Source organism: Acanthisitta chloris, unplaced genomic scaffold (assembly GCF_000695815.1).
Source record: "Acanthisitta chloris isolate BGI_N310 unplaced genomic scaffold, ASM69581v1 scaffold42067, whole genome shotgun sequence".
Classification (NCBI taxonomy): Eukaryota; Metazoa; Chordata; class Aves; order Passeriformes; family Acanthisittidae; genus Acanthisitta; species Acanthisitta chloris.
In genome coordinates, this window is record NW_008681717.1 from 453 (window position 1) to 15372 (window position 14920).

The 14920-nt window shown below is 41.9% G+C and overlaps 1 protein-coding gene across 1 annotated transcript; it reads left to right on the top strand.

Annotated features, from left to right (window-relative positions):
• Window positions 1-2826: 2826 nt before the first annotated feature.
• On the top strand, window positions 2827-14423 carry RSBN1 (round spermatid basic protein 1; the record flags this gene model as incomplete). The annotated part of the gene is made up of 6 exons (XM_009078185.1): window positions 2827-3497; window positions 9945-10082; window positions 10566-10708; window positions 11539-11706; window positions 12875-12983; window positions 13543-14423. Coding segments are annotated over 6 exons (1691 nt in total), but the record flags the coding sequence as incomplete, so codon positions are not given.
• Between the last annotated feature and the right edge of the window lie 497 nt (window positions 14424-14920).

A 14920-nucleotide genomic window follows, 5' to 3' on the forward strand; every position in this document is an offset into this window, starting at 1 on the left:
CTGTTTTGGATCAGCTCATGAATTCGTCCTAGTAAATGCTTCTTGGTGAGAACACAGACAACAAAAGATGCTGTCACAAAAATGCTGTGTTTTGGATTGTGTTTTAGAAGTGTATGTGAAGGTTTTGTGCTGAAGGAACCAAAGATGATCATGATTACAGGAGTTACAGAGTAAACTAAACAGGACTGTTAAGGATGGGTGAAATTACTACAGGGAGAGACTTTTCACTGTTGGTTAGTGCTGCTGCACTACTGAGCTTCACTAGTGACTATAAAAGCTGCTGGGTTGTAAACTTCTGATGTTTTATCTAGTTTTATCAAGTTTTATCAAGCTGAAGCTTGAAGCAGTGTATCTTTATAGACTGGAGTGTCACTGTGTCAGTTCTACCCCAGAATCAAATTAGGCCTTTTCTAGGGAAGGCTTTAAACAGTGTGAAAATGAGCATCAGAATTCCAGATGTGCCAAGGGAAGCTGTTTGCTGATCTGAAACTCTTCACTGCCTGTCCTTGGCTGCATGTGTAGAAGGTTTGGGGATGGATTTCTTTTCCTGACTGACAGTTTTTATTTTGATGCATAATCTAATGGAATTACCTGTTTCTCTGAGTCTCCTATGCTTGGCTGTGGCCACAGGTGACTGACCCTCTGGGGTGTTTTTGCTGTTTGACATTGATGCTGCTGTCTTTGGTGACATGATGTCTATTCATTTTAGGGCAGCTGAGTTATTGGCACTGCTGTCATTCTCACTGCTGAGCCCCAAGTTGGGTGACCTGGCTATGGGCTTTTTGTGTTTGAAGTACAGGAGGATTTCTGCTTATTGAAAGGGAAAATTAAAACTATTTCCCTCAAGATTGTGAGGCATTCCCATCATGTCACTGTTTAGCTTCACTGAATGCAGTAGTTACTCTCTGGAGCAGTGAGACTCTGCTGTGTTCAGTGGCTCCAGCAGCAGCCAGAGCAGTTTTTATCCTGAAAATAGATCAATGTTCACTGAAAGCTCCAAAACCTGAAAATTCCTAGTTGTCTGTCTGCTATTAGGGTATGTTTTCAGTCAGGAAGATCCTCTGAATTAAAACTAGTGTGCATGAGGTTTTTATAGCTATGCCTAAATCAGAAATGCTTAAAATAAGAGACCCTTAACAACTAAAAATTCTTAGAAACGTGTACAGGGAAGTTTTCCCAACAGCTCAGTGGTGGCATGAAATTTTTGTTTCGTTCCAGCCTGGAATCTCTGGTCCCAGCAGAACAAAGATGTGGTGTGTGATTAGTGTGTTTGCTGCAGTGAGTAAAGAAGTGAGAGCTCAGGGCTGGGTGAGCTCACACACACTTCACCTCTGAGTCTTGCAGGGAAACTTCTTCCAAGAAATTTCAGTTGGTTTCCCAAAACACTCTGCTTCTCCTGGCTCCCCTAGCTGGAGGGAAAAAAAAAATCAGGGCCTTTGCTGTTGGTGAAGGCTACAGCAGCACTGTGAAAACTTGTATTTCAGGTCCTAAGACGATTGTACAGAGTGAGTGTTAGGCAATCGACTCTCTTTGCTCCATGAGTAACTCTGTTCCTTGCACCAGCCTGTTATGAAGGTCAACCATCTCCAGTAACGAGCTCTGGGCCCAAACTAGTAATGACAGAGTTAAACACTGTGGTTAGAGTAAAAACCTGAAGCTGCCTGTGTTTATCACTGCACCCTTTCTCACAGAGCAGTGTAATGTGGTTTTTTCTTCAAGTGCTGCACGAGGCTAGAGAAGGAATACCAATGTTCAGCCAAAGAAAGGGAATTTTCTTAGCACAAAGCCTTGTGAAGCTGCAAAACTTTAGCTACTGCATCCTGTAGCCAGGTGTTGCCTTCAGCAGCAGCAGGTTGTTGTGATCCCTGTGGCTACCCTGGTGGCACAGCTCTGGGAGATCTGTGGGCATTGTTGGATGGAATAGCTCTTTGGTTCAGGCAGATTAAAATCTCCTCTTGGCAATTGAGTTTTTAACAGCTGGAGCATCGAGTTTTCTAACTGCCTTTGTCCCTTGCTAAATGTCATTTGAATTAGCTTTTATTCTTGCAAGATGAGCAACATAAGCTATTTCATTTTGCCTAGCAGAAGGACTTCTTTGCATTTTCTCTCTCTCAGCCTTTTACAGGTTGATTAACCTTAAAGAAAAGCAAAACAACCACCCCTTAAATTCTAGCTCTGAATTAAGTGTGTGGCTATCTATAAGACTAGAAAAATAGAGCTGAAACTGTGGATGTGATGATTTAGATCCTGTAATACAAAAGATCAGCAGTATAAATTACTTAATTTTTTTGGCCAGAAAGCTAAGAGCTTTAAGCATTTTGACTTCTAAATGTCAGTAGTGCTTGTACCTCTCCAACTACACTCAGTTTTGCTTCTACATTGTGTGGCCAAAATCAGGGAAGTGCTCTGGAGTGAAAGTCTTCATGTTTAAATGTTACACATACTTGTTTATCCTCTTCCCCTGCATGGCACTGCCTGAAATGTCAGAAGTTACTAATGTCCTTAATTATAGATGTTCTGAGGTACAAACTCCTTTTAAAGGTGTTCTAATGAATCTGTTAAAATTTGAAGTATTTCTGAAACATTGAGCTTGAGTTTTGGGATTTTTCCTAGATTCAGAGCTTTATTTGCATACCACGAGATAAACTGCCTTTTTTTAGTTGTATAATTAACTTTTCTAAGTCAAAAGTCAGGATATTCCTAGTGATCTCCTTGGGAATAGATCACTTGAGCAAGTGAGAGATCTGAATTCTTTTTATTTTGGGGAGGATGGGGGTGAATATGCTGCAACTGCACAACTCTAATCTTCTTTTTTGTTGCTGCCAGAAACTCCAGATGAAAATGGCAAAACCCAGCGAGCTGACAGTCTGATCATGAAGAAGATCAAGAAAAAAAAGAAAAAGAAACACCGGGAAGACGTGAGGGGCAAACGCCTGAAGATGTACAACAAGGAGGTGCAGACAGTGTGCGCTGGGCTGACTCGCATCGACAAAGAGACTCTGTCTCAAGGACAGTGTGACAACCTGGAGATGAGCAAGGAATCCTTCAGGTACCTGAAGGATGAGCAGCTGTGCAGACTGAACTTGGGCATGCAGGAGTACCGGGTACCCCAGGGAGTGCAAACCCCCTTCGTCACGCACCAGGAGCACTCGGTGCGCAGCAGCTTCCTGAAAACTGGCACTAAGTTTAGTAACTTCATCCACGAGGAGCACCAGTCCAATGGAGGTGCTCTGGTCCTGCATGCATACATGGATGAACTCTCATTTTTGTCTCCAGTGGAGATGGAGAGGTTTGCAGAAGAGTTTCTGGCGTTGTCATTCAGTGAAAATGATAAAAATGCAGCTTACTATGCCTTAGCCATAGTACACGGAGCAGCTGCTTATTTACCAGACTTCCTGGATTATTTTGCTTTTAACTTTCCTAACACTCCAGTGAAAATGGAAATTTTGGGCAAGAAGGACATTGAAACAACAACAATTTCGAATTTTCACTCTCAGGTAAGAACTGTTTTAAGGCTTCAAATTTGCATGACACCTAGATTCGATGAGTCTCATTAACTCAGTGCAGGGATGGCCTGAAATAGGTGTGAGGCACAATATTTTTCTAAGCAGATGAAAAAAAGCTGATGTTGAGACTGTGCTGCTGTGCTGTTTTTTCCTGTTGGTACTTCAAGCTTTTTGTTGTGCTCACTGGTAGTTGGTGAATCACCTCAGACACTGCTGTGACCTGTGGGAAGATCTGCACTGATCATATTTTCTTTCTAAACTTGGGAGAACACTGAGATTTGTTCCAAACAACAGCCAAGTCTCTATCAAGAGTTGCACAGTCTGTACATGCCAACACTGCTTTATTTATTCATAGATTTGGGGTTGTTTTTGCAGTGACATTGCTTTTCAGGCTTCAGTATCTCATTCACAAGTTCTTCTTAACATCTTAATTCTCTCAGCATGTATGTGGGAGGTTAAACTTTCTAACCTAGAGGTTGTTAGAGTATCTTTTTAATTGCCTTGGATAAGGACTTTGATTTTATATACTACCTTGGTTTCCACACTAGGCTTAATCTTGTTTAAACTCCAACTCTATCTCCATGTAACTCTAAATGGATACAGTAGTAAAAATGAAGCTAATTTCATGAGTCCCATATGAAACCCCCTTGGATTTTAGTCTTGTGATAAGCTTAGAGGTATCTGTGAACATCCAGCAACATCACGATTCGTTTCAGATTGAATAAAACCTCTTCCTGCTTAGTGTAGTCTGAGAACAGATTCAAACAGCTGATTCCTCTTAAAGTCTTTATTCAAGACATTAATTACATTTACTGGTTCACCTGTTGGAAGGAAAAAACCTGGAACTATATAGTGGAGAGCACTTCAGTGCTGTTGGAGCAGACCTTGTTCAGCAATGATTTTTGAAATCTTGATGCTTGTGGATGGGATCAGCATCTCTGCAGGGTTTGCCAAATGCTTATAAGCAAGATTTGGAAAAGCAGTTACAGAAAGTGACTGCATGGTCACTGTGGAGTCTTGGAGTACCATTCAGTTAGTAATTCTGACATTTAACTTATGAATTTGTCAACAAGTAACTGCTGCAGGACTTAAAAACAGCTTCTCTTCCTTGGTTTAGGGAATTCTTTGTGCTGACAGAGCTGTCAGAGTGCAGAGCACCCCAAAAACAGTGTCTGAGTGTACAAACTGCTGCAACCAGCAAGATCACTTGTGCACAGTACACAGCTGAGTGTGAGATGTGAGACTTGTCCCCAGGTTGGGCTTTAAAGTTGTCTGTATGACTGATTTATCTATGCTCTTTAATGTCACGATTACATTCTAACTCCAGTGCATGTGATGACTCCTAAAATGGCTTAACAGAGCCAATGGGATATTTAACAGTTGCATTTTTTCTTGGTGAATGTCCTGTGAAGATGAATCCTGGGACTATAAATACACGTGAGGAATGGATGGTAATAAATAAGAGGCTTTGCTGGGTTATAGTCTGCGCTGGTACTTCAATTAATTCTATTTTAAGTACTGTCTAAACTTGATTAAGATTGAGTCATGACATAAGGTTCAGTTGGTCTAAACCACTTCTCTAAACCCAGCTCCAGCATGACCTGGTTAATCCTCTCTGGCTCAAGTGTGTTAGTGCAGTTCCCACTGAGCAAACAAAGCACTGGAGCTGTCACAGACAGCAGAAATGAGGCTCTTCAGAGAATGCAGATGCTGGAGAAGTTTGGGGAAGCATTTAATTGGGGATGGGGTCAGCTGTGGGAGCTGAAGGCTGGTTTTGGGAGCTGGCTTGGCTTGGAATGGAGCAGGCTGCAGTGGGAGCACGAGGAGGATGAGCCTGGCAGGTCTACTGCTCCTTGGCAGAGCTGGGGAGGAATGAACAGATTGGCTAAGCTTCACTCCTGACTTTTCTGAATGAGAATTGTACAGCAAAAAGCACTTTGGAGTTATGTTTTTGCAGCTTAAGCATGTCACAGTATTGTTGTGTGCTGTGACACTGATCAGTTTTAATTGGTACTCACTTAATTCAGTTAAATCACCTCCATTCTGGGTTCCTTCTCTGCATGAGCTTGTTTGCCTCACTGACCCCTGGTGAGTGAGGGGATCTTGAGAATTTAGGTAGTCTTGAGTCCTGGAAACTTGGTATTAAGACCTCAAAATTTGATCTGTAAACTGCAAGTTAATGTGACCTTTGGCTTGTACAACATTCAGCTGTTTTGTGGATCTTTTCAGACAAACTGAATTTTAGTAGGAAGTGTTTCCAGTTCAAAATAAGGACTTTAATCTGGAAGACTTGATTAAAGTCTGGTGATAATTAACTGCCTCTCAAGGTGAATTCCTTTGTTCTCAGTGCAGCGAGTTGATAACAAAACACTCCAATGTGTGTTCGTAGCATAAATGTTTGGGTTTAATATCTTAAAATAATTAAGCTTCAATGTCCTCTGGATTTTTTTGCTTGCATTGGCTCTTATTGGTTCTAATACTGCAGTGCTGAAGCTGAGGTTTGGTTTGGAGCTGTTCACTTGGGCTAAGAGCTTTCAGGGCTCAAACCACTGAGCAATAATTTGTAAGCTTTCGTCACAGAAGGGCACACTTTAATTTGCAAGTTCTTAGCAGTGCAGCTAGAATGAACTCTTATTTTCCTTATCACTTGTTTCAGCACAACTGCTTTGAGTTGTGCTCAGTGAATTGGAATCTATCTAGACTTAAAAAACAACTTCTGCTAGTTTCCCAAGAAGGAACTGATCAACTGTGTGATGAGTTCTCTCTCTGATAAAAAGAACAGTTAGAGGAGTTGGGGGTTCTGGGAAGAGGCCAGGAAGGGGTTGGAGGAAGTAGGTTTTGCTTAAGCTGCAGTTCCTTCTGGGTAGGAGCCAACAGGTGATCATGGGGTACGTGTTCTCACTCTTGCTGTCAGAAAAGCTTCTTCTATCCCTGACACCTTTGGTTAATGAACCTCATTACAGTTTGATTGTCTGCCCCATGTGAACTTCTGCTCCTGGAGAGAACTTCTGGAAGGGCAGTTTCTTTTTTTTTTTAGCAGAAGCTATCAGTGAAATGGAGAAATGGTGCATCAGTACTGCAAACTTTATTTGGTTTCTCACTAAATGCCCAATGGTCTAGTCAAACATGTCACCCTTGCCATGCTGGTATGTCACTGTCCTGTCCTTCTGCTGTCAGCACTAACCCTCCTTGTGCTCCTGCTTTTTTCCTTGTAGCAGTGTGTTTGTGTGGTTGGCTTTATAGCTGCCTTGGCATGTTGAAATATTGTCACTGTCAACTGATTCATGCTTCTTTTGCAACTGGTAAGGAACTTCTGAGACCTAACCTTGTTTGTCTCCAGCTGATGCTTCATCTGCGTGTCCTCTTCTCACCCTGTGGAGTTATGCTGTCACTTAACCCTTGTTGGGGCAGAGGTCTGGGTTGGCTCAGTAACATGCAAATAAATACCAGCTCTGGGGCTGGGACAGGAAACACTGACACTGCTCCTGTTGTCACCCAAGTGTGTGAAACACTGATAGGCACATCATGCAGCTGTGAGGAAATGTCTCCATGAGCACTGAAGGGCTGAATTTAAATGTGCCTGGAAGTCACTGTCAGTGTGGTGCTGTGAGGGGTAAGGTGGGGAGTGATGGCATGGTGGCATCTGACAGGGCACAGGACACTGGAGTAGTCTCACTGGTCCTTACAATAGCAAAGACAGTGCATGATCTGATCTGTAGTTAGTGGCACTTAGTACTCATATGATCCACTGATGATTTTAGAGGAGAGGGAACAAATTATAGCAAGGTGCTGTGGGAAGAAGTTCCTCACTTCTGACAGCAGTGTAACCCAGGCTGAGTTCCTAAGCAAGATGGGACTTTAAACAAAAATGAACATTGAGAAAGGTCTTAGTGAATATAACAAAGTGACTTCAGGTATTTTATCTCCTCTTTCTACCCTGAAAAGAAGGGTGCATGCAGATGGCTGTGAAATGGGTAGAGCTGGTAAGAATGGATCTTGGTGAATGAAAGGCCAGATAAGTTTGCACAGAGGTGCAGCAAACAGATTATTTGCTCTTCCTTTACAATCAGGTGGTTTAGTGTCCCATGAGTAAGATGTTTGTTCTTCTAAATGGTCATGTACATGTTTGTTATGGCACAGAAGGTCTTTGCATGCTCCATATTCTTGAGACCGATGACCTAACCATTGCTGTTAGTATTTGCTGCTCTGGAGGAATTAAGGATGAGATAGAAACTGTATGTGAAGAAAATTTTTATGGCATAGCAAACTAGTAGACTACACCCCCTGTGACTGAGGTGCTTGACTCTGCAGCCTGCTGGGGATTGCCATGAGCTGATACATGTTTTCATTGCAAACACGCTTAAATTTGGTGTAAAATGGTTTTAATTCTCAAGTGTATACATTTCTTTCATTTCTGTTAAAAAATAGCAAAACATTGAAATCCAAGACTTCCTTACAGTATTTCTACTGCCTCCTGTATTGCTCTGGAATTCTGTTCTATTTTTTCAGCGTGTTCCAGTGTGTTAAAAAAAACCCCACACTTAAAGCTTCTCATTTTTCATTTCCTTTGAAAACATTACAAGGAAAAAAAACTGCATATGGTATTATAATTCATTTCAACTCGTGACAAACACCTGTGAAATACTGGTGGCTCTCAACAGGTGGTTTCAATAGACCAGATCTCATTTGGGAGTTGTCTGTCTCCACTTACATAAGTAGTGCCAGACAGTTAAACTTCCCTGGATAAGGACCAGAGCATTTCAGTCCTTAGTTTTTGTGTAGGTGCACAGAACTGGAGCATTGCTGTGGAGTTCCAGTGCTCCTGCTCTGAGCTGCTTTCTGGCTGGATATTGGAACTCTTCCACTTCCCTGATGATACGAACCATTACCAGTAACGTTCTAACAGGATTTGGAGGCTTCACTTTCTCTTGGGACAGAAGCTAAAAAGAATGAACAGCCTGTGAAGACAGTGCCTGGCTCACAAAAATCTGTGTGGCCACAACCAGACACACGTTGCTCCTCCAGCTGCTGCTGCTGGGCTGCACTGGGAGGTTCTGTGAGTGACTTAAAACTCTGTGTCAAGTTGTCTTTGGCTCCTACTTGGCTTTCAATTAAAACGTGTGCAATCAATGCAGAACTGCCAGTTGTGTGCACACAATGCTAAACAAAGGACTCTGCAAATAGGACTGAGCTAAACTCCTATAATTAAGAAGCTAAATGTCTCTGGTTGCTGCTGGAGGATAAAATTGCAGCAGTAACTCTTAACTCTTCCTTTATTAGTCTCTCCTAATTTACCTTTAACAACCTCATGGAGCAGCTGAATGGCAATCAGGTTTTTGTTGACTACACATGCAAAACTGAAACTAAAAAACTTCAAACTAAGCTGCTGCACACAGATATCTATAAATAGAGTTACAAAAGGCATCACACTTCCTGAACATGACTATAGAAATGCAAATTTACCAGTAATCCTCTGTCCCACCACTCAGCCATGGAGATCAGCTGTAGTTTTTCACCACCAGAACCTCTTGAACACAGACTGTTGGAGAGTGATGGGAGTTGGGGCTCAGACACAACTGAGGATGCAAACCAGGCTAATTATGGCAGAATTTCTGATCTCTAGCACTAAATAGCTGTGGTATCTGCAGGGGACCTGCTCTGTGGCCATATGGCACGTTACAGCTGCAGTCCATAGGACGGGGCTAGAGAACATTGGAGTCTTGCCAGTTGTTCTCCTCTGGGAACAGGAAATTGGCAAGAAAAGTTTCCAGATGACCTGGGAAAGTGGGACAGTCTGTGCTCCAGAGATGTCCAAAAGCTGTAAGTGAGATTCAAGTGTTTCTGACCACAGCAGTGACAGCAGGTTCCTACTGCAAAGGGTTATCCTAAAATTGCTGTTCATGACCGTTGGATTTGGAGCTAAATCTCTCATTTCCTGTTTTTTGTCCACTTTGGTGTATACACTACAACAACATTACTAGAGTCACAGCCTGAAGGACAGTGAGGTTTTCCCCTACAGTCACAGGGGAAGGACCTCAGGGACATGACCAAAATGAGGAATGCACATCTTCCAGAGGCCTCTGGTTTGCAATGCAACAAGAGTCAACTGCACACACTAGCAGAGAGGTGAATCTTGCTGGGGAGAGACTGAGTCACAACAAAACCTCCTGTGGTGGTTTTCTCAGCCTGGAAGTACTGAATTGTTCCTGAATTAGTCAAATACTCACTTGCTGTTACTCAGATTTCCTGTCAGGAGTACAGGCAGGAGGTCTCTCCTTAGGATGCCCTTTGGGCACCTCTTGTGGACAATGTGTGTGTTCCCAAAGGCTCCACTGGAAGAGATGTAGCTGAGACCCAGTGTGTTGTGTGAATGGATTTGGGTCTCCTGGGACAGAACTAAAGCTGTGCTGGTGTTGTCTCTCCTCTCTGCACCCTCAGGTCAATCGAACATACTGCTGTGGCACCTACAGAGCAGGACCCATGAGGCAGATCAGTCTGGTTGGAGCAGTGGATGAAGAAGTTGGGGACTACTTCCCAGAATTCCTAGATATGTTGGAAGAATCTCCATTTCTTAGAGTAAGCAGTCACTTGTGGTTTGTTCAGAGCACTGGAGATAACTAATCAATTATTAGGTTTCATGTTTCCAAGTAATGAGAAACTATAAGGTATTTTCTTTATTGATGCATTTATTTGGGCTAATGAGGAACTTTGTTTCCTGTGTCCAAGTGAAAGGTATGGAATTAGTAACCGAAAAACCTAAATATAAGAAAATTAAATATAGTTTATCCTATATATATATAGGCACTACATAATCCTCTGCTTCCCTAAAAGCTGTCTGATAAAACAAGCTTGGAATATATTTTACCCCTCAACCTTTTAGTTTCTATGCAATTCTTCTAACAGCAAATTTGAACCGGTTTTACGAAAAGACATCACTTAATTTTCAATTCTTTTAACAGCAAATTTGAACCAGTTTTACGAAAAGACATCACTTAATTTTTCTATCTCACCCAGTGTTATGTGTGTTTTGTGGGTTGTTCTGTTTCTGTTTTCTCTTAGATGACTCTGCCCTGGGGAACTCTCTCCAGTCTCAGACTGCAGTGCAGGTCCCAGAGTGATGATGGACCCATCATGTGGGTGAGACCAGGAGAGCAGATGATTCCCACAGCTGATATGCCAAAATCCCCGTTCAAACGGCGCCGGTGAGGCCTGAGTTTCCTTCCTGTTTTTAGGGTACAACACTACAGAACAAAACTCAACTCTTTATACATAAACTAGTTCTTCAAAAGATGAATTCAGATCTAAGTTTCGCTTTCATTTTGGTTCGAATTGATTGAGCTGCTAAAACAAATGTTACTCGTGATGGGTATTTTATTTCCCCACTTTTCACAGTAGTGTGTCCTAGATCAGTGCTCTCAAGATGAAAACCTCCTTTTATTATCCTTCAGGAGACTTTTTATTCATCTTGTTTCTGTGGCAAGAACCAGTTTGGTGGTGAGGGCAGTGAAATGCTGTAAAACAGCAGAGATCCTTACAGTGCTCGTGGTGCATTTTAATGTTAGTGCTAGAGCACTTGTAATGCTGCTGCCTGCTCAGGAAATATTGGGATATACTTGCCATCTCTGACAGTAACAGTGCTGAATAAATTTTAGGCAATTTGGAAGCATATTTTAATTGTCATTTCAAGGAGAATTTTTGGACATACTGCCAAATATTTGGACATACTCCCAAATAATTGAAGTTCAGATTCGACTAATAACTCTGGTTTATATATCATTACACTCCTGGAAGAATTCTTTCAGCACAAGTGAAAAAAAAAAAAAAAAAAGATGTGACTTAATTTGTTTTATAAAGTTTGATCTCATAACCCAAGTTGCACTTTGCTGTGTTGGTTTCAAATAAACACCCAGAAGAAAGAGGGAAGAGCTTTGTTCCTTTGAATCCTCCAGGACACAGCTTTTTAAGATTAATATTAATGTTTATTTTTGAGCAGCCTGAAACATTTTGAGTGTGTCTTGTGATGACTTTGTAGGTCAATGAACGAGATCAAGAACCTGCAGTACCTACCTCGGACCAGTGAGCCCCGTGAGGTCCTGTTTGAGGACAGGACGAGAGCTCACGCTGACCATGTGGGTCAGGGCTTTGACTGGCAGAGCACAGCTGCTGTTGGTGTGTTGAAGGCTGTGCAGTTTGGGGAATGGTAAGTGCTGTTTAAGTGCAGCTCTTCTGCATCTTCTCTTTTAAGCTTGGAGAACGAGCCTGATCCGAAATGGGTTTAACCTTGTAATGAGATCAGAGCTGCTTAGAGCAGAGAACCACAAGGTATTTACCTCCTGCTTTTCCCCTCTTGAATCACAGAATCATTAAGGTTGGAAAAGGCCTCTCTGAGTCCAACCTATGGCCTAACACCACCACAGCACCAAGTGCCATGTTAAATCTCTCCCTAAACCTCCCCAGGGGTGGTGACTCCACCACCTCCCTGGGCAGTTCCTTCCAATGCCTAATCACCCTTTCTGTGAAGAAATTCCTCCTAATGTCCAACTTGAACATCCCCTAGTGCAGCTTAAGACTAGAGGCAGTAAAAGAGACTATTGAGGCAGTAAAAAAGTTGTAACAGCAGTTTGCAGAATATTTTAGTGACATAAAAAAGCCTTAAGGTGCTATGCCTGGACCATCAGCCCTGATTGTTCTTTTCCTGAGCAGGTACATTAGTTCTGCCTGCTGTAACAGTAATCTCAGAACTCAGTGTAATTAATTTCACAGCTGCAGTGCTTTCTCAGGTCATGTACACAGGATATTGCTGTTGACCTTGCAGAGAAACTAGACTTGCATCATTGTAATTACTAGAAATTACAGTAGAAATTGGATAGCATCATGAGCAACATCATTAGATTTTTATAGGAGCAAAAGGTGCCAGGACTTCCTTCAGTCTGGTTGAATCAAACCAGCTCCTCATTACTTTGACTTCAGAGTTATTTATGTTTTTCCTTGAATGCAGAGTTATTCAGTCCAGTTGTAGAATGGAAGAACTGAGGCAAATTGTGGTTTTTAGAATATAGGGATCTTTGGTAATGGCAGTTTGAACCTAGTTCTTGGTCACTTCAGTGTAGTCTTCAGTACTTCAGTATAGTTCAGTGTTTGTCTATTAAAACCTCACTTCTGTTGTGAGCTCAGCAAGAGAAGTGTTAGAGAAGCTTATGAATTATGCCTCTTTTTGAAAATAGTTCCTGTACTGAGAAGTGATGAGACTGTGCACAGTGTAACACTGACCAAGGTCCTTGGTTCAGTGAAGCTTTCTGCTGGGAAGAGCTGCAGTGCTCTATAACTCAAATCCTGTAAAAACTCCTGGAATTCTCATCTTCTCCTAGGAGTGACCAGCCTCGTATAACCAAAGATGTGGTTTGTTTTCATGCTGAAGATTTCACTGATGTTGTGCAGAGACTTCAGCTGGACCTGCATGAACCTCCAGTGTCACAGGTACCAAATCTTCCCTCCTGACAGCTCAGTCCCAGCAGTTTCTGACAGATCTCAGGCTCTCTCTATAGCCAACCCTTGTGTATCCCCAGTGGCCCTCAGTTCTCAGCTCTCTTGGGCAATTTCCTTGTGTTTCAGGATAGAATAGTTCAGTTGGAAAGGACCTTACAGCAATCATCTAGTCCAACTGTTTTCCTTTCCCCCAGGCTGGGGTTTCTGCTGTGAGTCACACAGCAGAAACGATCAGAGGTTGATTAAGAAGTCATGTATGTCTGTTCCTGCTTTTTCTAATCTCTGAGGTTGTCTTAGGATGGGGAGACATCTGAACTTGGTGCTGTCAGTCCAAGCAATGTCAAACCATGACTGCTCTTCACTTCATTCTCCTCTGCCAACATGTGCACAGTAGATGAATGATGATAATTTAAGAGTCCAATCCTCATTTCAATTTAGTTTTTCCCATGAAACAGAAACGTTCTGATTTAGACACGAATGAACTTGAAAATAGGAGGGTACTGAATTGTTTAGAGTCTACCACTAACTTTCCCATCTCTCCTTCTCTCAGTGTGTTCAATGGGTGGACGAAGCCAAACTAAACCAAATGAGACGGGAAGGCATTCGCTATGCTAGAATTCAGTTGTGTGACAATGACATCTACTTCATCCCTAGAAATGTCATTCATCAGTTCAAAACAGTGTCAGCAGTCTGCAGCTTAGCCTGGCACATCAGGCTGAAACAATACCACCCCGTGGGGGAGACTTCTCCAACTGCAGAGAGCAATTCCAGCCTCAACAGTAGTGTTCCTGGGAAGACAGAGGCAGAAGGTGAACCCCAAGGTGTGAGTGTAAAAATCGAGTCTGAAGAACCAGGGAGAGCAATGCAGCTTCCCCCAGGGGTACTTTCCTCCTCTGTTTCTTCACTATCAGGACTTGTGCAAGCAGATCAGGTGGCCCAGCCCCTTCCAGGTTTCAAAATCGAGTCTGATCAGCACCACAATCCCCAGGATCATGCAGGCTCTGCTGTGTGATATGTACATAAACAAACATTTTTTTAACAACTTTTTAAAATTTTGATGTGAAGTTATAGTTTTATAACTGGCTTATGTTTTATTGGAGAAATCTTGCCTATAATTCTATAAAGAAAGGTGACATTCCAAAATGTCAAGCATATCTTTTTTACACAGATTATGCAAAATTCAAGTTGTATTTTAACCCCTTAGTACAACCTGTAACAGTGGTCTACCACTTCTTTCTGTTTAAGTAAAGAGATGTTGAATATCTTCTCAAAGTCAGATTGAAATTCCTCCAGGAACATAAAATAATTCAACTCCATTGGTCAGTGTTATCTCCCTACTTTTACTTTTATCTCTAATCTTCACCAGGAAGTGATGCTTTTGTAGAAGACTTGCAAAATGACTTCCCCATCTCGTTTTAATTGCTTAAAAAAAAAAAAGTTGAAAAAAATAGAGAAAGCACAGCACTTTTGATGATTTGTGAAACTTTTGGTATGTCTGTTCTTGACATGTTGGTTTATATACAAGTTGGGTTTATATCCAAGCTATGGAAATCGATCTCATTTTATTTCTTACAGTTCCTACAAGGGTGATCTGTAAAATGAACTGAGCAAGTGTCTGATCCTGTTGAAAATACAATGACTTACTGACCTAACACTGCTCATAGCACTGCTTCTGTTGTTTGGTGTGAGGGGGTTTTTGCTTCCAAAATATATCTTCCCTGAACGTGATTCATACTAGTGTCAAAAGTAGAGAACCTTTATTGATAGTCTCGTGGAGGAAACTGCTATCTTTGAGCACTTTAAGGCTTTAAAATACTTAACCAACTTGGCAGCTTGTTTTGATGGGGTCATACCTTGTCCAATGGATCCACTTTCCCTTGTACTGATGCACTTAATATGATAAGCATTGAGTTGATACCTGACTTCCT